The sequence below is a fragment of the Carettochelys insculpta genome, chromosome 16 (assembly GCF_033958435.1).
Source record: "Carettochelys insculpta isolate YL-2023 chromosome 16, ASM3395843v1, whole genome shotgun sequence".
Lineage (NCBI taxonomy): Eukaryota > Metazoa > Chordata > Testudines > Carettochelyidae > Carettochelys > Carettochelys insculpta.
The window spans coordinates 21,495,522-21,522,302 of NC_134152.1; the positions used below are offsets into that span (position 1 = coordinate 21,495,522).

Consider the following 26,781-nt stretch of genomic DNA (forward strand, 5'->3'; position numbering starts at 1 on the left):
GCATTAGTGTACAAGCATCTTAGAGAAGGGGCCGATTGGCCCACTTTCTCCTCTTCACCCAGGAAACCCACTTGATTGATCCTTCCTCCTTCCCCACTTACCTCCAGGCTTGTGTCACCTTCCCCCGACAAATCTAGTTTAAAGCCCTCCTCGTTAAACAGCTGGGGCTTACTACTTCCAATAAAGCAGATGAACTTCTTTTTATGGCCACTCAGGATCAGGTCCTGTGGGGGACTCCAGATTCTAAGGAGCATCTTTGGTAGGGTGTTGAGGCCTGGCAGCCCTGATCTTGGGGCTGGGTCCTGGAGGTGATTCCCAAGTACTTCCAGTTTTTATAGTGACACTTTTGTGTCCTGCTTAGCTATACTGTAACCAATCATTTTACTAACCCCTCCTAACAGAGTGTAACAAAATACTCTAATCCATCAGTCCCCACTCCCTGCATTAATTTACATCTAGCAAAATTAGTTATGCAACAGATAGAAACAAAGAACCAGACAGGTCGTATAGGTAACATTAGAGAAGTGGGGACCATACATACAAAGCAGTAAAAAAAAAAAAAAAAAAAAAAGTGAGTCCTTGCTATCAAACTGAGTTTTCTTCAATCATCCTAAAATCTGTTTCTTAATCTGGTGATGGTGTGTGCTATGAAGACAAGATCTCAATAGTCCAGTATTACATTATTTTCGTGTGATTTAGAGTGAATGTGAGGCGGTTGATTTCCTCTTTCTTAGCCACTGGCAGCTGCTGCTCTCCTCTTACGGCTGCAGAAAAAGACTTTTAGGCCTAACACTGTGGCTACAGGAAAAGGCAGTGTCCTTACAGCCTGTTTTTAAATGCTCGGCTAGACAGCCGAGGCTCCACTGAAGCACAGCCCTAGCTCTACTGGGAGCTGTGTACAGTGTTTGGATTAGCCAACAGGGGCTGTGCCCTGGGCATCAATTGGTAGGGCCGCTATATCTGCCTGTCCCAAATACAGGACAGGGAGATATGGGCAGGAAGGGCAGCTCCTCCCGGCTCCAGCAAGCCCCAGGGAGCTGGGAAGGAGGCACCAGCTGCCAATGCTTCCCGGAAGCCCCAGGGAAGTGGCAGACCCCAGTGCTCCCCGGAAGCAGCAGCTGCCCGTGATCCCCAGGAGCCCCAGGGAAGCAGCAGGGATGTGGCAGCCACCCACGCTCCCATACGTCCCTGAGGCTTGGGGAAGTGAATCCTGCCAGTCAGCCAGGGAACAGCTCAAATATGGGACAGTTAATCCCTTTTTAAAAATGTTGGGACGCCTTTTTGGCATCCCAAGTACAGGACCATCTCGCCCAGTATGGGACAGGTGGTCACCCTGTCAACTGGGGGACCACCCCCCCAGCTTACTTGTTGGAGAGCAGGGGAAACTTCTGTGCCCTAAACCCATTTCCCCAGCAGGAGTGCTCGAAGAAGAGGGGAAAAGGGAACGGCAGGTGAAAGGAGCAGGGAGGACCCTTGCTTGGTCTGGGTCAGGGCTCCACAAATCCCTAAACTGCCTCTGAAAATCAGGCCCAAGCTGTGTTAAACTCAGTGGCTCCTTTGGAAACTTGGCAGCAGGCGTCTGTGTACCTGAAAAGCGAATTCCTTAAAACAAATAAAACTCCCATGTCCTGTTAGGGAAGCAGGCCTGTGGGGTGGGGGTACACTAACACATTAAGGGGTGGACTCCACTTAGCATTTGTTTTGAAGAGGGTTATAAAGTATGTATGTTGGCCTAGAACCTTCATGCAGCCAGAAGCAAGACAGCCATCGAATCGTGCACATAAGCTTGATCTGGCTTGCACACATGTATCTTTCACTCGTTGTACTTGAGAGGTGGCATAATTCAACAGCATAGGCACTTTCTTACAAGAGGCAGGTTCACACTGCTATATGTTCACTTGCTAAGTCAATCTACATCCTTTGCTAAAAGCAGATGCGGGAGGTCAGCGACTAGGGATTTCTGAGACTCTGGCATTGGATCTGAGAGCCAGACAACAGGCTCAGTGGGAAATGGACGATGAAGACGAGTTCTTCAGACCATGAACTGTATGAAGCAACTCTGCATGCTAATGGCTGGACGTATTTCTAGTAGAACTTCACTGTTTTGCACTTTTCTCTGGAAACCCATTGGAAATTATTAACTTTTTCAAATAAGAGCATGAGGGAAAATATTAAAGCAAACACTTACCCAACAATGCATTTTATCAATGGCAGTTTAAATGTTGTAATTTCAGGATATATTTTATTTTTTAAAAAGTGAAGGCTTGATCAGAGTAGACTTCTTTAGCCTGTGCTGTGAACTTTGCTGAAATAAAGCAAATGAACCACCATTTGCCAGGTTAGGGAGGAACCTTTTTTTATTATAGCAATGTAACTTGTGCCTATTGGCAAATGCAGATTCTGCAGCTGTTGATGGTATCCTTGTATCTGACTTGCTTTGATCTGGCTGTTCTCAGGCATATTTTTTAAAACAAAGATGAAATATTTATAAAATAGGATTCTAGCCTATTTAAAACTAGTTATTAAAGTAAATAGTGAGGCAGAGTGGTAATTATAAAATGGTGTGAACCCTATAGCTATCAGTCTGTCTGTCTCTCTTCACAATTAGGATTACTCATCTTTTAACCTTTCTTGACAAAGGTTAAAGTATCATTTTGGAATGGCTATAATGCAATAAACTTAATCTTGTAATCCAAGTTCTTTATGGTGTGTATTATGACTCCACAGCTGCAGATTTTACCACTTACACCAACTGCCGCTGCAGGCTTTTTCTTCACATTTGTGGCAATTCCAGCTGCCACCTGGTGCATGTCATCTAAGCAAAGGGCTCTTCATATCTAGCTACTCCAGCATGCATTAGAATATGTTGGGGATTTTATCCCTGTAATTTTGGGCTGAAGGTTGACTTTTTTTTGTTACAGCCATCTTTGCCACCTGCAGCAGAGCCCTAGCCTGGTTACGCTGTCCACCTTAACTTTTTCCTCTTTCCTTGGTTCTCATTTCTTCTATACTTTTAAAAGTCTTCCTTTTGTCCTCTGGTTTTCCAACAGCTTTCCAAATTTAAGAATTAGCCTTCCGGGGGATTATTGTAACTTTTCCTCTGGGAATTATTTCTTCTGTTGTCACTGTCATTTCACATCACCTCCTCTGTTCCCTCTTCTCAACTCATTTCTCTGGGTTACATTTTTTTGCCTTTTTTCCTACCCGATACAATACCATGAGTGTACCTAAGGCTTTAGGGGAAAAAAGGCAGATTGCTGCCTCAAGGAGTTTACAATCTCACCTACGGCTGGAGAGATGCAACAGCTGAGGCTGTGGGAAGAGGATAAGGTTTACACAATGTAGGGTCATATCTACATTAGACCTGAAAGTCTGTCTAGTAAGATATGCAATTCCAGCCACGACAATGGTGTAGTGGGAATCAATGTATCTAAGACTGACTTACCAGGCGAACCTCACAGAGAAACTCTCCGGTCGACTTCCCTTACTCCCTGCAAGAATGAAGAGTACCATTGTTGCCTGTCGAGCCCTGATGGCTTGTTTTAGTGCATCTCCACTATGTGTGCTAATCGAACCCCAGAAGATCAACCCTGACCAGTAGATCCTCCGGTAAGTATAGACTAGCATTTCCCAAACTATGTTCTACAGAACACTGGTGGTCCATGTGATGTGCATAGGTGTTTGTGGAAAAAATTCTAATACCAACATTTTTCCTTCTAAAATATTAAATATGAAATCATGTGTATCAAAAATACTAAGCTATTAAAAGCATTCATAGTAGTATATTGGTGGTTACACGACTCGTGCCAAAACAGTCGATTCAGATTGTTTCTGTATGAGTTGTGTTCAGAGTAATCATGTGATGCTGCGCTTGATATGAGGCTCCAACTCTCCAGCATCATTCATAATATGAAGAGGATTTGTGATCAAAAGATTCAAACACATTCTTCTCATTTAATAAACTCTCAAATGCCACTTTTTACTTCCCAGTAGTTTTCTGTAAAAACAAAATTTATAAAAACACACAATTTAAAAATAGCTAATTAGTTTTGCATTCCTTTTTCATACAAGTGTTTTTTAAACCTTAAAGAAGGCCGGTGCTTTTTGAACAATATTGTCCTTTCTACTTTTGTACAAAACATGAACCATCCTTCTTTCAGCTGTTATTGATGTTTTGTTTTGGGCTTGTACCTGATTTTTATGCTTAGGAAGATGGCTAGCAACCCTATAATTATCATTAGGACATTAGTTGTTCGTTGAGATAATTTTGTCTGATATTTTTGTTCCTTGTAAAATAAAAGGTATCTTAAAAACTAACTCTTTTTTAAATCGACTTTTGAGCACTGTGTGGCAACTGTTCACTGTGAAACCTGTCCCCTCCCTCCACCAGCAGGTATGCATTTTGTCAATATATCCCAAGTCCAAAAGTCTTTTTGTGGCCAAATTAGTTAGGCTACGTCTATACCAGAATTTCCCAAAGACAGTGTTGTCTTGTTAGTGTACATGCGGTGCTGGGGCCTGATGCATACGAATTTTAAATCTAGGCTTTGTTTTGCAGTAGAGGAGCAATCAAGAGCAAGGTTCCCTCTTGGGCATGTGCAGATATGCACCACCCGTAGAAACACATGCTGCTGGCTGTGGACACACTGCAACTAAATCAGCTCGGTGGCACCTGAATTGCTCATGAGTGGCTGCCTAAGGGAACACTGAGCAGAAGTAGGGTCAGCACTTGAAGGTTATTCAAAAGAATGGGGCTTTGAGAAGAGCTGGAAGGCATGGTCTGCATGGCACAAGGGTAACAAAAATTGTTTCAGGTCAAGGAGGTGCTGGGGTAGTTATTGAAAGACACAACACTATGGCGAGGGCTAATGGCAAAGTCTAGGACATGGCTGGAAAGGAGCAGAGCTTTGGCCAAGGGTACAAAAAGTAGGTGGCAGCTGCTACAGTATGAGATGCAAAGACTGTTGGTTGGAAAACCAAGGCAGCTGACAGGTGGTTCAAGAGAGATGAATGTAGCTAGAGAGAGAGAGCCTGCAAAAGTCCAGGGAGAAAGTACCAAACCTGTGGAGCAAACTCAGCCCAGCTGGTCCAGCAATGGATGGTGTTTTTTGTTTTTTACTCCCTATTCAAGGGGTCAGCAAACAAAATAGCAAGAAGAGCCCTTTTTTCCAAATTTGGTGAAAAAAATAATTCAAGACCTGCAATGCACATGAATACAAAATGGTCTTTAATAAATAACATCAAACCATACTTTTTTGTAACCCTCTTTTTAAGAAAAGCACAGACACCATGATTTGTAATGCAATACATGTTTACTGCAGGCCGTTCACAAACTTTTCACATATTCTATTTCCTTACACTTCACGTGTGTGTGTCTGTAGTGTTATCTTCCTGACTTTCACTCCTGAACCCACTTTAATTATGCCAATTTTACATCATGTTTAATTTCAGTTTTCATTCTTAACGCACATAGTCCTTCACAGCAGGAATGTCACAAGTTCCCTTTTCCTTTTTAAAATCAAGACTTTATTAGCGAAACCCTCTAAACACAGATACACTATTGTATCCCACAATTCACTTCACATATTAAAGGGGGAGTTATTCAACGTTTCAAATCATTGGCTATTTAGATATGAATTCACTGTTTGGCTTGGACATGTCATGGCTCAGAGCCAAGGGCAAAACGGGGGTGTGAAGGTGTGCCTCAATGAGCTGCTGAGGGAGGTATATAGCAACTTGTAATGTGGGGGCAAATCTTGTACCTGCTCTTACTGCAGAAAGGCCAGGACGATCGTACTCTTGTCAAATGGTCTAACCGCCACTTCTCATTTGCCGAAGGCATTCAGCCCTCTTCCTAATGCAAGTGAACCTTCCAGAAAAGAGTTTTCTAGAACACTTGGCAATGCTCACGTCTGCTCCCCCCCCCCCACAATGGAACAAGATAACTTTATAATTAAATATAAAAATCCAGGGCCAAGGCACACAGCTAGAGTTCAGACAGGAGCAATGGTGCGGCTCCTGCCAAAAGAAAGTACACAAAACTAGCACATTGTAACACAAATGCCAACTTATGCAAATGCATAACCTCAGTGCCCACTATAAGAAATGCTATTTTCTGTCTACCACAAACACTACAAAACAGCCACATTTAACAGTAACAAGCCCGTGTGCTTTACTTGTGGAAAGTTTAAGCGGTGTTAATGAAAAGAACTATTTTCCTTCTACTGTACATCTTGATCATCTGGGCACAGGTCCATTTACAAAAAGATGCTGAATTTGTTGTGATGCATATATGCACCAAGCCTTGCATTTCAACTGGCAGTATATTTCATGCCATCAGGTTGCTGCTGTAATAAGAGGCCACTGTACAACTTTTCTGCTGTCATCATCTTACCTGAAGCCTGGGGTAAGGTGTGGGGAGGAGCAGGCGGCATCATATGCCCCCAAAGATGGATAGTGGCAGAGGCTGGGGCAGTGGGGGATGGTCCTGGCTCTTCCCCAAGGATGGGCTGTCATGTGACCAGTGCCCCCACCCCCTCCTCATCCGCCCTCATCGGTCACCTCTACTTGTGGTGTCACTGCTGTAAGATAAATCCTCGTGGCTGCTCCAGCACTGACCTAGCGCCATAGGCAGTGGTTCAACGCACATCGTCAGGAGGAAAGTATCGGACAAAATCTTGAGTGGCGCGAGCTATATTTGGAAGCTCATTGGTTATAATGGCAGAGGAAAAGAAGACTAGCCTTAACACCATTCGGCCCAGCGACTTCCTTAGAAACCAGTGCAAGAACAGCTGCCAGCTGAAACTGCTCGGCAGCCCACCTTGCAAAGAGCAGATTAATACCTAGTTTTTAGCCTCAGCCTAGGTGTAAGCTTGTGCGTGCTCAAACCAGTGCTTTTTGATTAAGAAGGAGATGGTACTCAGCCGGCTCCCTGCACCCCCCCTCCCCGCCCCCACTGCTGCTGGGGTCCCCGGGGCTGGAGCTGACAGCCGGGCTCCCAGCCCTGGGGCTTCCCTGCCACCACCCAAGTCCCCGGAGCTGAAGGAGCAGGTGGGAGGGAGGGAGCCAAGCCCCAGCTGGCTCCCTGCCCTGGGGCTGCCAGGGACCCCTGTCCTGCAGCCAGATTTCGCACAGCTGGGACTGCCAAGGTGCCAGTACAGCGTACTGGCCTGTGCAGGCACAAAAAAAAAAAGCACTGGTTAAAACAGAATCCATTTAAAGGTACTGATAGGTTAGTAACTTGAATAAGGGAAAGGACAGTTTCTGCTTAAAGTAAGTTTTCTACAGCTGTCTGCTGGAAAAAGAAACTGCCATTTGAAGAGAACATTTTTATTAAATGTGAATTCAGTGCACATGTCTATATGGTTCCCAGCCACCTACTCTTCAGTAGACATATGACTTCAGCCTTTGACTCCCTATGCAATGGCTGGGTTGAAGACAGGCTGGTAAGACACAGAGTTAACTTTTGAAACTAAACAGCCTTGGTCAGTCCATGGGAGTTCCCCAGCAGGGGCCTGTGTTTGACATCAGTTGCCCTACCACAAATACAACACACAATTAGCCACTATTTTCTGCTGCTACAATCCCCCAACTAGAAACCTATCCTTCCTTTGGTCAGCTTGTTAGTCCCTGTGTTTACACCCAGCTTCCAGCTGAGTCAAGTGGTGCTGTAGAACTGTACAATTAGCCTGACTGGGCACAAAACACTCTTCTTACCCAATTTACAGAGGTAGATTTTTAATCCCTGATTGGTCAGATGCGATGTGCTACATACAGAACATGAAGGACATGCTTGCACTCAACAGCGAGCTGTAGCATATGAACAGGAGGCACCATATAAATACAAAACAGAGTGACTGGCCATGCGAGCCACTTCAATCACTCGCCTAGCCATGCAATTCCCACTTCCTCAGGCCTGGTCTACGCTAGACATTAATGTCAATTGTAGATACACAATTGCATAGCTAGAATCGACGTATCTACAATCGACTTACCTGGCTGTCCTCACAGATGGAGGGCGACAGGAGAGTTTCTCCTGTCAATCGCCTTTCTTCCTTGTGCTATCGAGGAGTACAGGGGTCAACTACCGATTCCTGATAGTTCAATTTCATGTATCTCTACTAGGCATGCAAAATCAAACCCTGGAAGAGTGACCCTGACCAGGTCGATCATCCACGTAGTGAAGGTATACCCTTAGTAGCAAGAAAGAGACTAGCTCCTTTTGCAGAGCTGGAGCTGGCCTGAGAGGGCATGGGACGTAGGCAGCTCATAACTAATGCAGGGGGCTAACCTGCATGCTAAAGCATGTGATTCTCCTTTTTATTTGAAACTACACAGTCACATACCTATTGGTTAACACTTAGCATGTTCTGCTACAGCTCTGTGGTAACAGCAGGTTAAGCAACTGGGTTTTTTTTTTTTTCAGTCTCTACTTTTAAATGACATGAAAGCAACATTTTGTTTGAGAGATAAGGTATTAAAATGGAGGTTTCGTTCATTTTCCCTGTGCTGTCACTAAATCAGACTGCCTTTATTTGCCAGCGTTCTGGCCCCACACATTACCTTGAAGAACTGCTATGTATGACTTCTTTCCTCTAGTCACCAGTTGCACCCTGAGTACAACTGTAACAGTTGGATCATGTAGGCTACGTCTACACTAGCCCAAATCTTCGAAATAGCCATGCAAATAGCCATTTCGAAGATTACTAATGAGGTGCTGAAATGATAGGAATAAGGGGATTTCGAAGTTCCTGGGGGCCTTTAGAAAAGAAGACCTGTCTGGATGAGCCATGCAGAAGTGAAAAGTGGCAATTTCGAAGAGCTGCGGCTGGCAGCATGCTAATGAGGTGCTGAATATGCATTTCAGCGCCTCATTAGTAAGCTTCAAAATGGCCATGTGCATGGCCATTTTGAAGATTTGGGCTAGTGTAGATACGGCCGTAGTGGTATTCATAGTAAGAACTGTGTTGAAATAGGTCTTGATCCCTTCAAAACAGTAGCAAACCTAGTCTCATAGATGCTACTCATAATTCATGATGCACACCTGCATTACTATAAACTAGCCCTGAACTGGCTGACTTGTTTATAACAGAAGTGTGGAGCCAAGTAAGTAGGAAGAAGCCCAGGAACATAGCAGCAAGGCCTGGCCACTGCCCGCTTGGGCTGCATGTTACAGGGCCCCTAGGCTGAAGCCTAGTGTGGAAGGCAGGCCTGGGTTTCCAACCAGCCACAGAGCTTTGGAGATGGCAGCCAGACCTCTGGTCCAGAAGGACTATGATTTCCCCACAAGGGGAGGACCTGGTTGGAGAGCCAAGCCACAAACCAGAAGCTGCCACTCCATGAGCGAGGGAGGCTTCTGACTGGACCGAGATAACGGGAGAGAGTATGCTGAGAAGGGCACAGCACTTGGCAGAGCTCATCTCTAGGACAGCTGCATGCCGTGAGAGAATGACATCACCAGCCGTGGAGAACCCGGGCAAAAGGTCACCCCTCACACGTGGCCCTGTGTGAAAGACTGCAGCAACTGACCTCAATACTAGGAGAGGTTAGGAGACAGTAGTGGACTATAAATGACAACATAAGGTCATCGCCTGAATACAAGTGGGAGTGGGGAGCCATAGCAGAGACATGGGAAGCTGCAGGATGCAGAGGCCTTTTTGCAGAGAGCAAACATAGCCTCCCAGGCTGGACTCCAAAGTCAGCACCCCTGCAGAAGTGGCCAACAAGCAGCAGGGACTGACTCAACCTCTGATGAGACAAGTGCTGGAGAACCAGCAAAGGCATGGGAGTCACACAGATACCTGCAAGGGTACTGGACACAGCTGAATAGTATTTATTTAAACTCCTGTGGGAAGAAAACAGTGGAGGCTGCAGGGAATGGGACTGGAGGGGTGGTTTCAAGACCAGGAGGCCAGAGGCAGCCAAAGCAGGGTTGTGCATATAGATGGAGCCACCTAAAAAGAAAGTGCCTTCACTCACTCAGAAGGCCTAAAAACAATGCCCAAAGGAGCCTTAGCTAGGGTGAGAAAAGGAAAAGGAGGGGCATGTTCTGCCTGCCCACATAGGGTATCTCCATATATGAACTACAAGGTGAAGGCTGGCCCAGGAGAAGGGGCTGGACAAAAGAAACCCAACAGGAATAACACAAGGCAGAGTTTGCTGTGGTTGTTGTAAGGCTGCCTATGGAAGAAGACACTGCCCTCTTAAGAAAGGGTTGGTTAGCAAAGACAAAGCATGGATCCCATGGCAATGGGAACTAAGTAAGGGCTGTCTGGAGACCACCGCATGCTGGAGACTGTCAGGCTAGATGCAGCAGCAAAGATCATGGACCTGGCTGGTGATTTTTCCGTAAATCCAGCTGGAAGTAAAAAGAAGGTAGCGTAAGGTGACTGGGAGGCAGAGGACCCATTAAACAGGATCAAACACTGAAGCAGTTTGATCTACAGTGGGAACTCAAACCCTGCATGAAAGGTGCTTGGGGATGTTGTAGAGCAAGTAAAGGCGCTCCAGGGGAAGCCTGTAGCAGCAGCGCAAACCCTGCAAATAGCTGAAGAAGACCTGGACTTGCAGAAGTTTAGGGAGGACAGTGAGGGAGGAGCCAAGGAACAGGAGTGGCCAGTATCAAGCCCAGGCACTGAGAGAAGAAAAGGGCTGCAGGGAGAAAGTCTTAGGTCAGTTGTGCAAGGATGGTGCTTGCAGGAAGCTGCAGTAGCAGCAAGACCTAGGACAAGGACAGTACAGACCTTTACTGAATATTATGGGGTCCCTGGGCTGGAACCCAGGGTAGAGAACAGACCTGAGCCAGCCAGTGGGTAGTGGCCCAGGATGTTAGAGAGGTCAGCTGTACACCTCACCTGGAAGGACTCTAATTTCCGCAGAAGGGGAGGAACTCAGTGACCTGGCCAAAGGTCCAGCCACAAACTAGAAGCTGCTACTCTAAGGGTACGTCTACACTACCAGGGAGAGCAAACCCGGTCAGGGTCAATCTTCTGCGGTTCCATTTCACGCGCCTAGTGGAGCCTCGTGAAATTGAAATACTGAGGCTCAACAGTCAACCCCTGTACTCCTCATTATTGTAAGGGAGGTTAACGGGAGTTTCTCCCGTGGAGCTCGCTCATTGAGAACAGCCAGAGAAGTCGATCACAGATATGTTGCTTCCAGCTACACAACTGCCATGTAAATGTGCACGGATGACAATCACGAGTGTGGTGATCCTTGATTTACTATTGGACACCACTGCTCTAAGGAGCCATTTGCAGCTCACTCTGCTGCCCCTCTCTTCCAGCTCCCTGCCTGCTGTGCTGAAAGGGGATTCAGTTTCATTGGTTCAGTGGCCGGCAGGAGGGATCTGGATGTTAAACCAGTTAAATTGAGTTCTATTCTTTCAGTGTGGCAGGGCGCTGGGTGCTGCCCCTGCTGCACCATGTGTAGGGGAGCTGTGCAGCCATGATGAAGAGCAGATGGCAGCCCCGAGAAGGAGCAGGGGAAGGTGGCAGCAGGTGGAGTCCTGGGTAAGGTAAGTGACTTCTGGGTTTGGGGGGGTGGGCAGTTAAGCCATGGGGATGCAGTTTGAGACTGTGAGGGGTTAAGTCACCTGGGGATAGAGGTGGTGGTTTGAAGCTTGAGTTCCACCATCTTTTTTTCTGGGTAAAATGCACAGAGTAAAAGAAATTCCATCACAGAGCCCTTCTATCTGTGCAAACAACTTACCAGCAGCAGCAACAACAACAAAAGTGTTTTAACTCTTAGTTATCCTCCAGCTAATAGCTTCTGTTTACGAAGAATGATTCAGGTACAGTGTCTTGAGGGAAGGAACCTTTCTAAACTCCCTCAGCCCTTTGAAGTCCGGTTCAAAGATGAAGCAAAAGGAGATATTCAAGTTTATCCACCAGTCATCAAGTTTTTAGTAGAGTATTTGCACAGAATGGAGACAGCTGTAGTCTCTCTCCATGGTGTAAAAGTATAGAACATTCACCCTTTCCAGCTTGTAGCAGTGTAGGGTATTCACCCTCTACCACCAACCAGCCATACGGTATTCAAAGCTATGCTAGGCGAATACATATACAACCTGCCCTTAGCACTACAGTAGAGGTACCCCAAACGATTTCTTATTTGAGAAGCAGATTGCTTAATGCACATCTTAAAATCAGGTCTTAAAAAGCTGCTAATGACATTAAATGAAGAGTTAAATCAAGAAAAGAAATAGTTTGATTGGATGACTTACATGAAACTAATCCCTTTAGACCATACAGCATAAGCACGCAGCATTTCTCCCCACCACTCACACTGATTACAGCTCAGCCTGTCTTGTTCTGTGCCAGAGAGGTCTGCTGTGATTTAAGTTCAAATCAGAGAGTACAAGCAAAAACCCCAACCTATGCATGCACCTCATCTGCATGTGTGGAGCCCTTTGGTGGTGAACTCTGAGCTGCCTGACCCATGACAGCTGATTTAATAGTGAGGATCACAGTCCTCCAGCAAGCTGTCTGTGATGTAGCTGGTCTCAAGGACGGTCTCGTAATACATTTTTTCTGCAAATGTGTTCACCGTCCAGCCAACCACTTGAACTCCTCGTGAAGACCACTGCCTCACATATTCTCTGTGAAGAAGAAAGATATTGTAAGGAGAAGCCAGAGACTATTATGAACAAGGCTAAAACACAGAGCTCTCCTATGGATTGTCTGTTTATCTGCAAAGGTCCAATTTCTAGGTCAAAGTATAGAAAAGGTCTAGGTTCCAGAGAAGATAACAAAATCATAATGCAGGTTGAAGCTCTTTAATCCAGAACTCTCTCATCCAGCAAAATCTGTAATCTGGCATGATTTTAGTTAGCCAGATTTATTATGGGCGTAGCCAACTTTACCGTGGTCCATAAAGCTTACAGCCACCAGTCCTGGCGCTCAGTGTGCTGTGCTGTTATTTAGCTCTAATTTACCCCTAAATGTCTTCTAAGAGCCCAGTAAACAGAAGTAGTGTTGATAATGTTCTCTGGACAATATTGACCTTCTGTGATCTGACAAATTCTTTTGTCTGGCATCAGTCAGGTCCTGAGGGAGCTGGATGAGAGAGGTTCAACCTGTAATATTTATAAGTATATGCAGAGATTTCTGGGTTTGTTCAAAAGTGGAGCATATTTGGCCCACAGTATGCCTATTACTACTTCTGCTCTGCAGTGACCACATGCCCCCTTTCTACAATATGGCTACATCTACATTAGGGCAAAACTTTGAAATGGCCACGCTAATGGCCAAATTGGAGAATACTGATGAGGCGCTGAAATGAATATTCAGCACCTCATTAGCACGCTGCCAGCCACGGCACTTCGAAAGTGCCACATTTTGTTTGTGCGCGGCTCATCTACCCGGGGGCCCTTTTCAAAAAGACCTGCAAAAGTTGAAATCCCTGTCAGCTGGTAGGAAATAAAGCTATTCATCTGATAGGAATAAGGGGATTTCAACGTTTGCAGGGTCCTTTCGAAAAGGACCCTCATGTAGATGAGCCACGCGCAAGTGAAACTGGCCATTAGCATGGCCATTTCGAAGTTTTCCCCTAGTGTAGACATAGCCTATTTGTTTAAAAACAGGCAACAGCAACAAATTTTCCCGCTTTGTTTTACTTTAGGGTGTAGCAATGGGGGTAAAATATGAACTGGGAAGACTAGGACATTGTAAGTACAAAAAAAATAATTTCTATGTTACTGAATGAGAGACCTGTTTAAAACAAGCTTACAGTGCACTCACTAGCAATTCTAATCTAAACCATGGTCCCACCTTGCCTCTTTTTCCATATTTTATTATATGATTACATCAGGAGGAGCTAACGTGTCCAGAAAAATTATGCTTGAACACTTACTGTGAAATGTAATTTTTCTGCATGAGGAAAGCTGAAGCCCCACACAGGTACCACAAAAAGCTGTGCAGGCTCCAGTCCAGAATGATGTCCATCATCATATACCCGTAATGCTTCCAAATGCTATCAAAACGAGGTTTCCCATCTCCAAAATGGCTAAGGCTCCATGGTCTGTGTGTTAACGCAGTCACAACATTCCTGTCAGATTGCCTCATCTGGAAGACCAAGGTGAGGAAGTTGTATATAGCAGATGATGCCAAAATTCCAGGGCTACCTTATAGATTAGATCAGGGGTCAGCAACCTTTCTGAGGTGGAGTGCTGAAATTTGACCTTTTGACTTCTCTGTATGGCCCAAGTGCTGGTGATACTTTTTTAAAGTCACTAATAGTCCTACTTACAACAGCTTCATTAATAAATAAATGAAGATGCAGAACTTTACTGTTCAGGTGGTGGTTGGTAGCATTAGCTGGTCTTTGTTACTCCACAGGTGGCCTGGCTCTGAGCAAGCTCCTGGCTGCATGGGGGAGGAGGGGCAAGGCTGAGTTCCTGCCTCATGTGCCTATGAAAATCAGCTCACATGCCACTCTTGGCACCCATGCTGGGGATTGCTGACCCCCAGATTAGATGATTTGCACACCGGAACATTGGAAGATGAGGGGATGAGGCACTCGTCTGTGAATCTGCAGTGCCAGCAGAGTTCTTTTACATCCAAGGTGCTGTTTAAACCTGTTTTGAAACTATTTATTGCAACTGCTTAGTGTTTCCCTTGGTAATCTTGTTACTGAATAAGTGACAAATGAATAAACCTGCTTTGTTCATGCAAACAAGATAGCCATTTAAGTCAACAGAAGTCACAGGTGATAAACGGAAGGGGGCAATGTGGGAGCACATGCCCACCCCCAAACTCCATGGGCAGGAGAGGTAAGGGACTGGCCAGCTACTAGTGGAGCCAGAGTCTGTGCTGGTGTGGGGCCTAGCAGGGTGGCCTGGGGCTTGCAGCAAGGGGCCTCCCGTCCCCACACTCACTGGCAGTAGTAGGGAAGGGAAGCAATGTGGCTCCAGCTTGCTCACTTGGGGAAGGAGGCAAGATCATCCGCACCCATGGGTGGGAAGTGGAGCAAGGGCTGGGGGAGCAGAGTGAGCTGGGGCTGTGCTGCTCTGCTTTCCCCACTGCTGCCAGTGAATGCTGGGGGCGGGGGTGGGACTGGATCACTGTTGCTGGCCAGCACCAGGCCCCCGTCCTGCTAGTCCCCACCGGGCCACAACACTCAGAGGAGGTGGAAGAGGGAGGGTGGGGCTGGTGCAAGAGTAGGGAGGGAGCTCATCTTGGCTCTTTCCCACACGGGGTGGGGGACTCCCCGTGGCTGGTGGTCCTCCCTGTGGTCCTTCAGCAGTCACCCCAATGGGCATTATAGGTGTGCAAGGAAGGTAAGATCAACTCTTTAGTCTCAAACTTTAGCTCTCTAGAAGTTCATGGTTGACTTGCTCATACTGACAATAGTACAACTTTAGTCTCTGCGATAAAACAGCTTAGCTTGCTGTATAAGGGGCCAGACAGTTCACTTCATTTAGGACATTCTTTTGTAAAGCCTTAAAGACTTGTTTGATCCACTTGTTCTCACTGAGTAAGCTGTGTTCAATTTAAACAGACTGAACTGTACTGAAGACCACTTCAGTAAATGCCCATTGAACACTACGAAATACAGAGTTTCAAACAGCAGTTTATGAACTCTACTGGCTTCAGCTTATGTAATAACTGAGACCTACAGATTGCCATATAATTCTAACTGTGTTGTATCATCTATTTTATTACGCACACAGATGAAATGCAAAGCTTCAATATAGCATTTTATGTTAATATCTCAAATCATTGATGAAAAGTGGTAAAATATTTGAAAATTGTCAGATCATTTACATGAATGCAATTTCCCCTACATTTAGAAAAGAACCTGTTTCAGTTACCTGTCATGTCACCAGGTGTGAGGAAGCAAGACTGCAACCCTAAACTGAAGCCTCACAGATCTACAGCAGGAATTGAGTTTCAGCTATTTAACTTAAGGATCTTGACTGCTATTAAGTAGCATACACCCCACACTTATGCTGTTTTATAAGGCTCAAGAGAAGCGTTTTCATGCAATTTAAATGAACACAATGCAGGTTTAGAACTGGACAGTCCTTTGCGGGATTCACATCCCAAACATTGCAGCTCCCGCACTAGATGTGAACAAACCTATCTTCATTAGCCAAGCTTCAAGAAGCACGCAAAGTAACAAATGGCATAATGGAAAACAATGAGTTGAAATTTCCATTTTTAAACTTTAATAAGGTATTATTGCAATCGAAAGCTACTAAAATCATAATTTCCTTAAAAGGACACAGATGGATTAAATACTGACCCTCATGTTTCAAACAGGTCACCATCATTACCAATTTCTTAGTCAGGGATTAATGCGTCAGGGCAGACATGTTTAATTTCAGTTCCACCCCATCCTGTTGCAAAGCAAGAAGTAAAATGAAATTAACAATACCCATAGCAGTATTAGTATCTTGCTTCAAGTATGTTGTTAATTTCACTTTACCATGTACCTTGGAACAGAAGGGTGGATGGAAGGGCACTAAAGCAACAACTGACTGGGATAGGGAAGCAGCAGAAAAAACAAGATACAAGGAAGGAAAGAAGAGAGACGACAGCAAAGAAAGAAGAAAGAAAAGGAGGAAAAATGACCAAAAGGGAAACACTCAAAGGAGGAAAAAACTGGAGAAACAAATTCAGGAAGGCCTAGGATTCAGTAAGGTGGGAAGAGAAATAGAAGCTGAGGAAGGAAACCTTGCACATGGACATAAGGCGTTGACAGATAATGGTAATTAGGAGACTATTAGAATGCATTCTAACTTTCATCATAATCTGACACAGGTGTAATCTGTTAATAGGTTCCTTAAATACTGTTCACAGGCACCTCAGTGTCAATATCAGTCAGTTTTACACTAATGAACTTTTGTCAAAGTAATTCTTCTGAAAGGGGAGCTAGTCAAGATTTATAACATGCCCACCTAATCAATATGGAAGGGTCTGGTGACGTGGCAATGGTGAATGGGGATATATGAGGATTGAGAGCCCAATACTCCAGTTGTTCTCTCATTTTGATACCTACTTTTAAGTGCGGTTTTAGTTACTTAGGAACAATACCCATATACTATGGAGTTGCACTTCTATACAAGAGTGCACTCATCATATTACAGTGATTGTGACCTGGTGTACATAAAACGAAACAAACAAAATATAAACCTTGAGGAAGTTTTACCTTATAGATGACCTCTGGCATGAAAGAACAGACAATGCTACTGTTGTACAAACGAGGATATTCCAGGTAGAGGAGTTTTAGAGCATCAACTGCCTGTCAATGAAAGATGAAAATGTAGCATGTATGTTGCCCTCATAAAGTTCATAAAGATACAGAAAGACCCGACTTTAGTGGAAGTTTTCTGACAGAGAAGGGGGTGGAATTAGGAAGTGGAAGGAGGAAAGCGGCATTTAAATTTTCTCTGCATCTCAAGTGCTGCAGAGGTTACAGGTTACACAACACTCAGATTGCAACATAAATGGATGTACAGTATTTATACTGTGCATGCCTTGTGCAGAATGTATCAGAGAGGTAGCCATGTTAGCCTGCATCCTCAAAAACTACAAGAAGTCCTGTGGCACCTTATAGACGAACAGATATTTTGCGGCACAAGCTTTCATGGGCAAAGACTCGCTTCAATACATCTGACAAACCGGGTCTTTGCCCACAAAAGCTTATGCTCCAAAATATCTGGTAGTCTATAAGGTGCCACAAGACTTCTTCTTGTTTGTGCAGAATGCTCTCCATAGCACAGAGGGTCCTACAAGCTAAGAGATACACACCCCGACAAGGTCTACTGCTACAAAATATGGAACATTAACTATGGTTTATTTCTGAAAGAAAACATTTTTTCTGTGTTTCATGTCAGCGATAAACTATATGGTTTATGAACAAGCAAATCATTACCTATAAAAAGCATCCCATGTCATGGTGCTAACAACTACAGACAAAAAGGATAGCCCACCAGGATTTTCCTTCTTCCACACAAAGAGGTGGTGGGTGGTGGTGGCGGGGGGTCCCCAACTATTCACAGCTAAGTCCACACTAGCCGCAGAAGATCAAATGCTTAGGTTTGATCTTCTGGAGTGCTGTTTCGCGCATGCATGAAATGGTGCATTCTGGGATCAACGTCAAACCCAGAACTCCTTGCAAGCCACAAGGATTACGGAACGTCAGTGGGAGGAGCACTCCCCTCAACATTCTACAGTGAGGCCAGGAACCAATGTTGACGGCTGCTAAAACGATTTTAGGTACACAACTGGCATACCTAAAATTGCATAGCAGCTGTCACCATTCCCAGTAAGCGTAGACATAGCCTTAGATTCAATGCATCCTTGTGACATTACAAGAACCCAGCTTGCTACTGAGCCACCTTCCAATTATGGTTGGTGGCACCTTTGAGCAATGGAATGGCAAGAATGAAGCATGAGAAAGTTGAATCAATTTTATTAAACCAAACTTTAGCTTTCTGCAAAAAAAATGCTCAAGACTTCTCTCATTGAAGTGAAAGGGAAGAGAGCAATCGAGTGAAACAGTGAGTGTAGAGCTCTTAGCAAGAATACCTGATTTGCATGGCCTTTGACATCGAAGTAGATGACAAGGTTATAATGCAGACATTCCATAACGGCTTCTTTCAAGGTTGGTACTTTTTCACCCCGGAAATCTCTCCTACAGAAAGGTATGAAGAGTTCAGTGGAATGCAACTAACCCAGGAGAACTCCAAGAACAAAACGGAAGGGAAGATTCCATTTGAATTATGCCAAGTTGTACAGTATATTAAATTAGAACCACCAAACGTATACACTAATGGAAGTCCCTCTTTGCAAAAAACAGATACATTCACAGTAACATTTTAGGGAACACTACAAATATTTCAGCAAGTGTCTATGTTTCTTTATCTGCCTATCGCAAGAATGGAGATAATTAACACCTTATATCAAAGTCAAAGGTCTCATCTGAGATTTTCTTGGAATGCCATGTAATTCCTTTCCAACAGCGTAAACCTTGTGTTGTAGAAAAAAATTATTCATTCCACTGTTCATACACGATTCTGAATGAGGGACACCACATGCATGTCAGAGTCTGGAAAGTTTCGAGGCCTTTTTAGTCACAGATGGGTCAAAGTCATTACCACAATCTGTGTTTTGCAGATGGATTCAGCTTCCTAATTTCTTCAAATGTCAAGTCACATAAACACCCAGACCCATCCGTTGTCCTTTCTACTGTATCATCATGCATTAGAATAGGAATGCCATCTGCGGTGAACTCAAGGTCCAGCTCCACACCAGTGGCTCCATTCTCGGCAGCCTTTAAAACAAAAAAGACAAAACCCACTTAAATCTAAAGGTGAGTGTACAATGCTTGCTTTGTATTATTGATGCCATGCTACTAATATTCTCCACTCACAGAACACTGTGGGCTTTAACTCAACCCTATTTCTATCCCAGAGCCAGTGGGTGATGTCCTAGTTTCCCATTGCCTGGCTGCAGTAGGCAATGGATAAATTAGTCTCACAGCAGTTAACAGTGTTAGTCTGTATCTTTAAAAACAGTAAGCAGACCTGTGGCACCTTAGAAACTAACAAGTTCAGTAGGTCATGAGCTTTTGTGGGTAAAAGCCACTTCATCAGATGAGTTGAAGTGCAAATCACAGAATCCAGGAGATATAAGAACATAAGAACATAAGAATGGCCATACTGGGTCAGACCAAAGGTTCATCCAGCCCAGCATCCCATCTGCCGACAGTGGCCAATGCCAGGTGCCCCAGAGAAGGGGAACAGAAGACAATGATCAAGTGATTTATCTCCTGCCATCCATCTCCTGCCCTTGTTCTGAAGGCTAGGGCACCATACTTTATCCCTGGCTAATAGCCATTTATGGACCTAACCTGCAAAAATTTATCAAGCTCTTTTTTAAACCCTAATAGAGACCTGGCCTTCACAGCCTCCTCGGGCAAGGAGTTCCACAGGTTGACTGTGCGCTGTGTGAAGAAAAATTTCCTTTTATTAGTTTTGAACCTACTACCCATCAATTTCATTTGGTGTCCCCTAGTTCTTGTATTAAGGGAAAAGGTAAATAATTTTTCTATATTCACTTTCTCCACACCATTCATGATTTTATATACCTCTATCATATCGCCCCTCAATCGCCTCTTTTCCAAACTGAAAAGTCCCAGTCTCTCTAGCCTCTCCCCATATGGGACCCGTTCCAAGCCCCTAATCATCTTAGTCGCCCTTTTCTGAACCTTTTCTAATGCCAATATATCTTTTTTGAGGTGAGGAGACCACATCTGCACGCATATATATAGCAGCAAAAGAAGTTACCCATCAATTGCAGGACCAGTGTTAATGAAGCAAATTGAAGGCACATCTATACTTAGTGGAAGATCCATGTGCTGGCACTCAATCTTCCGGGGTTTGCAAATGATCAGGGTGCTGCCTTCTACGCCGGTACTCCTCACAGTTGCAAGGAGTAAGGGAAGCTAATGGCAGAGATTTTCCCACTGTGGGAATGGCAGAAAATATCAGTTTAAGGAGGGGTGAGCAACATGTGGGGCAGCACAATTGGCTTCTATGTCTGAGGCTCATCCATCTTGTTAAAATGTTGAAATATGTGCTGAAAGTGGGCTTTTTTCATATGAACATAAGTGAAGTTTCCATCAGTTTGAATTCCATTAGAAAGGTTGTGGGGGCCCTGATAGCTGCAGCGATGAAAAGTCGGGCTTGATGTAGAAAGTTTGCTCACCCCGATTTAAGGTATCATAACTCCAGCAACACAATTCTTGTAGCTGCAGTTACATATCTTAAATTGATTTTACCACTAGGGTAGGCCTGACATTAGCCAGGCTGGATGTGTCTCAATCATAGCATGAGATGGGGAAATGTGAATATCAAAGGCAGAGAAACTGCCTTTGTAATTTGTTAACCAGTTAAATTCCTTATTCAAGCCTCAATTGATAGTGTTGAATTTGTAAATGAACTGCAGTTCACATGTCTCTCTCTCTCTCTCTGTAATCAGGTGAAAAAATTCTCTTGTAGAGGAAAGGCTGCTTTTAAATCCATTACTGAATGTCCACAGAGGTTAAAATGTTTCCCGACAGGTTTGTGTCTGTTACTATTCCTGGGGTCTGATTTTGTCCATTTATCTCTTGGTGCAGAGACTGTCCAGTTTGTCCAATGTACATGGCAGAGGGGCATTGCTGGCATATAGCACATTAGTGGATATGCAGGTGTATGAGCCCCTGATGTTGTGGTGGTTTATGTGTCTGGGTCCTGTGATGGTGTTGCTTGTATAGATATGTGGACAGAACTGGCAACGAGGTTAGTTGCAGGAGTTTGTTCCTTTGGTAAGTGTATCAGTGATGTGGTGTGCGGCTGCTGGTGAGTATTTACTTCAAGTTGGGACTGTCTGTAGGCGAGGACTGGCCTGTATCCCAAGCTTGGTGAGCGTGAGGGATTGTTTTCCAGGATAGATTCTAGACTGTCAGTGATTAGTGCAATGGATCTTAATGGGTAGACAGTCCATGCTTGTGTGAATTTGGCGGAGTTAATTGGTTTCCACCTTGTCTAGAGACATGTAACAGAAGAGACTTTGACTGCTTACTTTTCCACCATGCACTACAGGCATGACATGGGGCAGTTATTATGAACAGGGTAGGAAAAAGGTCTCTCACTGTGGCTTTTTTTCTCCCCTAGACTAAGATTTTTATCAGATACCAGGTATTTTGAATATAGACTTCACACAGTATTTTTTCTCTGATATAGATTGAACTAATCCTTTTATCCAATACAGTATTTGAGATATTAAACATTTCTAGTGTAAAATTAAAGTGAAAGAAACTCCCATTCTCCCTCCTTGATGAGAAAAAAAAAATCTTTATGAATGAACATTGTAGAAGCTGGTAATTGTTACTTGATTCCCACTTGACTTAATGAAAACAAGAGAATAGAAGTGAGAGACTAAGACAATACTCCAAAACAGAAGTAGAAACAGAGACTTCAGATTATCATGTTTCAAAAAAAAAATAGTTGAGACAAGATCATAACTAGAAAATCAGGACACTGTTTTCAAGATGGACTAGCAGACTGCAAGTTTACTGCCTGTGGGTAAGTGATTGGAATTTGTTCCCTTCTCCACAATACTGAGAGATTGTGGGATCAGTTTCAAATACCTTGATCTTAATGTTAACTGTATGCATACAACTTGTAGGCAATAGTTACCAAGGAGAAAAGGCCAGATTATGATTGAGCAGGAAGGTGACTCAGACAATGAACAATTTAAATGCCCTTGCTCTAGAATGGTCCTATTTTATCTCTTTGTTTTGGTACTTACCCAGTATTAGGATATCCTTTAAAGAGTTAGGATATGTCTGCACTTGGGAATAGTTGATTTTTTTGAAGTCGATTTTTTAACACTAGATTGTATAAAGTCAAGGTTGAGTGTCCTGATCAGCTCAGAAAGTCAATTTAGTGTGTCCCCACAAGGTTGCCTAAGTCCAACTTTGGAAACAAGGCATTCGGGGCACCTATCCCACAGTTCCTGCAGCCCTAATGCATTTTGGGATTTTGTGCCCGTGTCTTCTGGGAAAAATGTCACCACAAGTTGCTCTGGGTTTCTGATGTCATCTTCCAGAATACATTTCCCTAACTTCCCCCTTTCCGGCTGGGAAAAAAATGGCATTTTCGCATGGTTTTCTTATTGACTGCCAGCTGCCATTACAGACACTAACATGGATCCTAACAGCTTCAAAGTTTGATGCAGTGTTTTGTGCTCATTTCACACACTGACTCAGTATCTTCTGAACATAATGTTCATGCACTATGAGTTCAATCCTTCACGAGGCATTGATGGAAGTGAAGATCTGGAGAGAACTGTGGAGTTTCTGGCAGCACTGGAAGAAGTGTACAGTGTGGAACACAGGTTCTGGAGCCACAAAACCAGCACAGACTGGTGGGATCACCTCATTTCGCAGTCATGGGATGATCAGCAGTGGTTACAGAATTTGTGCATGCATAAGGCCGCTTTTGAGAAATTTTGTGAAGTACTGTCATCCACCCTGAAGCACAGCAATACCAGAATGAGACCTGCTTTGACAGTGGAGATGTGCGTGGCAATTGCTCTTTGGAAGTTTGCAATGCCAGACTGCTATCGGTCAGTGGGAAATCAATTTGGAGTGGGCAAATCAATTTGGAGTGGGGTCTGTTGCCATCCAGGTAGCCAAGACAATCAACAGGCTTCTCCTGTGGAAGACAGTGACTCTAAGGAATGTATAATAGATAGGGAATGGATTTGCTGCCATGGGGCTCCCTGACTGCAGTGGGCCATATACGGAACACATATCCCCATCCGGGCATCAGACCACCAGGCCTCGGAGTACATTAATCATAAGGGGTACTTCTCTATGGTGTTTCAGGCTTTGGTGGATCACAAAGGTCGTTTCACCATCAGTGTGGGGTAGTCAGGAAGAGTGCATGATGCACAAATCTTTAGGAACTCTGGTCTGTTTACAAGGTTCCAGCATGGAACTTTCTTACCAGATCAGAAAATTAACATTGAGGGCATGAAAATGCCCATAGTGATTTTGGGTGACCCTGCTTACCCCTTGTTTCCTTGGCTCATGAACTCCTACACAAGCACCCTGGACTATGGTAAGGAGATCTTTAACTATACACTGAGCAGATGCAGAATGGTGGTAGAATGTGCCTTTGTCCATTTAAAAGCCAGGTTTAGATGCCTTCTGATCTGCTTAGACCTCAATGAAGAAAACAATACCACTGCCATTGGGGTCTGCTGTATTCTTCATACCATTTGCAAGGCAAGGGGGGGGAAAGTTTCATGCTGGGGGTGAGGGAAGCTGAGGCAGAGATCATGGCAAGAAATTGTAGCAGCAAACCCCAAGGGAAAACAGAATAGTCCAGAAAGAGGCTCTGAAAGTCAAGGATGTCTTGAAAACCAAGTTTGTGAATGAGCATGAAGGGTGTTAACTTGCATGCCCCACCCATCCATGCTGTTTCCTTGCTGTTCATGAAACACCCCCCCCGCCTCAAACTGCAAGACAACCACCATTATCTACCCAATCCCAAAGCATGTTAACCAATAAATAAAACTCTCTTTTCAGAAAATGTTTTTATTTGTGGTGGCATTAATGGAGGAGTGGGGGGGTACAGGGAAAAAGAGGATAAGAAGGTCATGTTTATTCATAAAAGGTTAGCCTTCTAGTGGATGTTGATTTTTGGGGCTATGAAGCAAGGCTCTCCTTGGCCTTCTGCCCCTCATTCTGGGTCTCTGATGAGAGGAGGGGAAGAACGTGTGGCGGAAGGAGGTATGTAAGGGGGGGCATCAATTGGATGGGGGATGCAGAGTGAGGAGCAGGGAGTGGGCTGACTGGGTTGAGGGAGGTCTCAAATGATGGTGCTTGGAGTGGCAGGGGGATGCAATGCCCCATCCAGGGGAGGAGAATGAATAGGGTGGTATCTGGAGTGGCATGATGCTGGGGATGCTGTGCCTCTAAAAGGGGAAGGTAATGTGTACAGATATGGGGACATATAATGGAGCATGTGTTGGGGGGGTGTGGTTCACTGACTTTTTCTCAAGCACAGCTTCAATTAAGGCAGAGATTGCTGATTGTGATTTCTCAAACAGCAACTCAATCAATTCTGTCTGATTGCTCATAAAAGAAATGAATGAATCATGCATTCGTGCTCGACAGTTCATCATGCTTTTTCTCTAGTCAGCGACCTCTGATTTTAACGTTGTCACTACATCAAAATAATTTTCCAACATTTCATGCTGGGTCTTCTTCTTCCTCCACATTTAGGGCAACCTCTTATTGGTTGGACTGAGCCCCTCTGTCTCTTACCAAGGTCACTTCCTGATAAAATAAATTGAGAAATATAAATGTCATTGGCAACAGCAACGTTTGTATCTTTACTTGGAACAGTCACCATACTGACAGAAAGAATGGCTGTCTGTCTCTATGGAAGAACATATTGCAACTGCTAGGGCACGTGGTGACTCCTAAGACAGAAAATGCATAATTCCAAGCAGAATGATTTCAGCTCTTCTACAGCTGAGGTTTACCTTTGACACTATGGTAAGTTATCCCTGACTCATGAGAAAAAAAAATTTTAAAGCAACATCGGGGAGTGGGGGTTACCTCGTGCACATGGGGAAACGGGTGGCTGCATCGTGGCATTCTTACCTCTAGCCAGCTCAGGAGGGAATAGAGATTGCCTGGAGCATGTGCTGCTTGAAGCATGTCTGGATTTTAAAGTGGCTGCTGCAGAAGTTAAAAAAATCATAAAAAGTCCCTGCAGGCGCACTGGTGAACAAGGGGAGGGTCTGATTGCCTTACCAGCCCGGGAGGATGGGGATTGTCTGGAGTGCTTGCTGCTTAATGCAGCACCTGGATTTTAAAGTGCCTGCTTCAGGATCATAAAAAGTCACTGTGATCATGAATGTGAACCAGGGGAGGGTCCAAGTGCCTGTTAGCCTGGAGTGTGGGGGCGCTGCTGTGTGTCCGATTGCCTGCCAGCCCACGGGGTGAGTTGCTGCATGTCTGATCACTCACTGAACTGTTGTAAGGGGTGGGGTTGCTTGGAGTGTGTGCTGCTTAAAGCAGCACTTGGATCTTAAAGTGGCTGCTACAGGAGATGCATGAGTTTTGCTCTGCACTGGGTAGATGCCAGGCAAAAAAAATCATTAGTGATTCACAAAACTTCCCATGCATTCTAGGTGGCCGAACGAGACATCAGCCTCATCAGAATAAGAAAAAGGGATAAGGAAAGATTGCTTGTTCTTTGCCATGTGGGAAAATTTGCAAGAATGCTTGGTGGTGCCATGCTTCCAGACTACTCACTGGTGGCTTGGTGAGGTAAGATGTCTTACTGTGGAAGCAGCAATAAGTCAGGTCTCCCCAAAAATCTCACGAGGAGAATCCAAAATTGCCTGTCTAAGACCTTCAGTGAGATGTCCAAACAGGATGAGCACTCCATCCTCAGACACATTAACAAGCTGTTCTAAACGGAAGGGGCAGAGACGCTCCATCCCACAACTGCAACATATTATTACCAGTAGAAAAAAAGCACACTTACCAAAGTGCCCTCTTCAGGATACAGGTTTGCCTTCAAAGCTGCCTCCTGAGTTAAGGGGATGGGCTCCAGGTCAACAGACAGCCTCCTGGCTTTCAAGATCTACTTCTACACTAGAATGGACCCTGATGTCATACACCTCTTTCTCATCAGGATGAGCTCCATCATCGTCCCCGGGACTACTCTTCATGGAGGAGTTGAGTCGCCTTCTGGGGGAAGAGGTTGTGTCTGCCCCTACAATAGTGTGAAGCTCATTGTAGTATTGGCATTTCTGGGGAGATGCCCCAGACAGACTGTTCGTTTCCTTGCATTTCTGGTAGTTCTGTCTCAGCTCCTTGGTCTTCTCACGGCAATGCTGAGCATTCCTGCTGTACCCTTTCTCAGTCATGCTGTGTGATATTTTAGAATAAATATCAGCGTTCCTTTTGCTGGCTTTGAGCTATTGGAAAATAGCTTTTTCTCTCCACACTGAAATGAGGTCCAAGATCTCCTGATGGCTCCATGCTGGGGCTCTTTTGCAGTCCTGGGAACTCATTGCCACAAGGTGTGTTAGATGTGCTGCAGATATGCGATCCACACATCTGGTCGCCATGCTTGCCAGCGAGAAAAGTAAATCTAATCAAAATTCCCAGGCTGATGAGCTCTACTTCTTGTCACCTACTTCTGGCTCACCTGGACAGCAGCAGAGATGGAGCAATGATTGAAAAGGACACCCCGGGGGC

At 44.6% G+C, this 26,781-nt stretch overlaps 2 protein-coding genes across 4 annotated transcripts in view; one reads left to right on the plus strand and one right to left on the minus strand.

Annotated features, from left to right (window-relative positions):
- Positions 1–2,956, plus strand: part of TMC5 (transmembrane channel like 5) — a 57,442-nt gene extending 54,486 nt beyond the window's left edge. For all 3 annotated transcript variants that reach the window (XM_075010503.1, XM_075010506.1, XM_075010505.1), the window contains one exon: positions 1,934–2,956. In XM_075010503.1, the coding sequence (XP_074866604.1) occupies positions 1,934–2,043 (110 nt within the window). In that variant the 3' untranslated portion in view covers positions 2,044–2,956. The remainder of the gene's footprint in view (positions 1–1,933) is intronic.
- A 3,995-nt stretch (positions 2,957–6,951) lies between these two features.
- Positions 6,952–26,781, minus strand: part of GDE1 (glycerophosphodiester phosphodiesterase 1) — a 33,355-nt gene continuing 13,525 nt past the window's right edge. Inside the window, exons 2-6 of the mRNA XM_075010873.1 lie at positions 19,103–19,278; positions 18,534–18,639; positions 17,152–17,244; positions 13,852–14,063; positions 6,952–12,598 (exon numbers count right to left, since the gene is read on the minus strand). Coding sequence (XP_074866974.1) covers positions 12,451–12,598; positions 13,852–14,063; positions 17,152–17,244; positions 18,534–18,639; positions 19,103–19,278 — 735 coding nt within the window. The 3' untranslated portion in view covers positions 6,952–12,450. The remainder of the gene's footprint in view (positions 12,599–13,851; positions 14,064–17,151; positions 17,245–18,533; positions 18,640–19,102; positions 19,279–26,781) is intronic.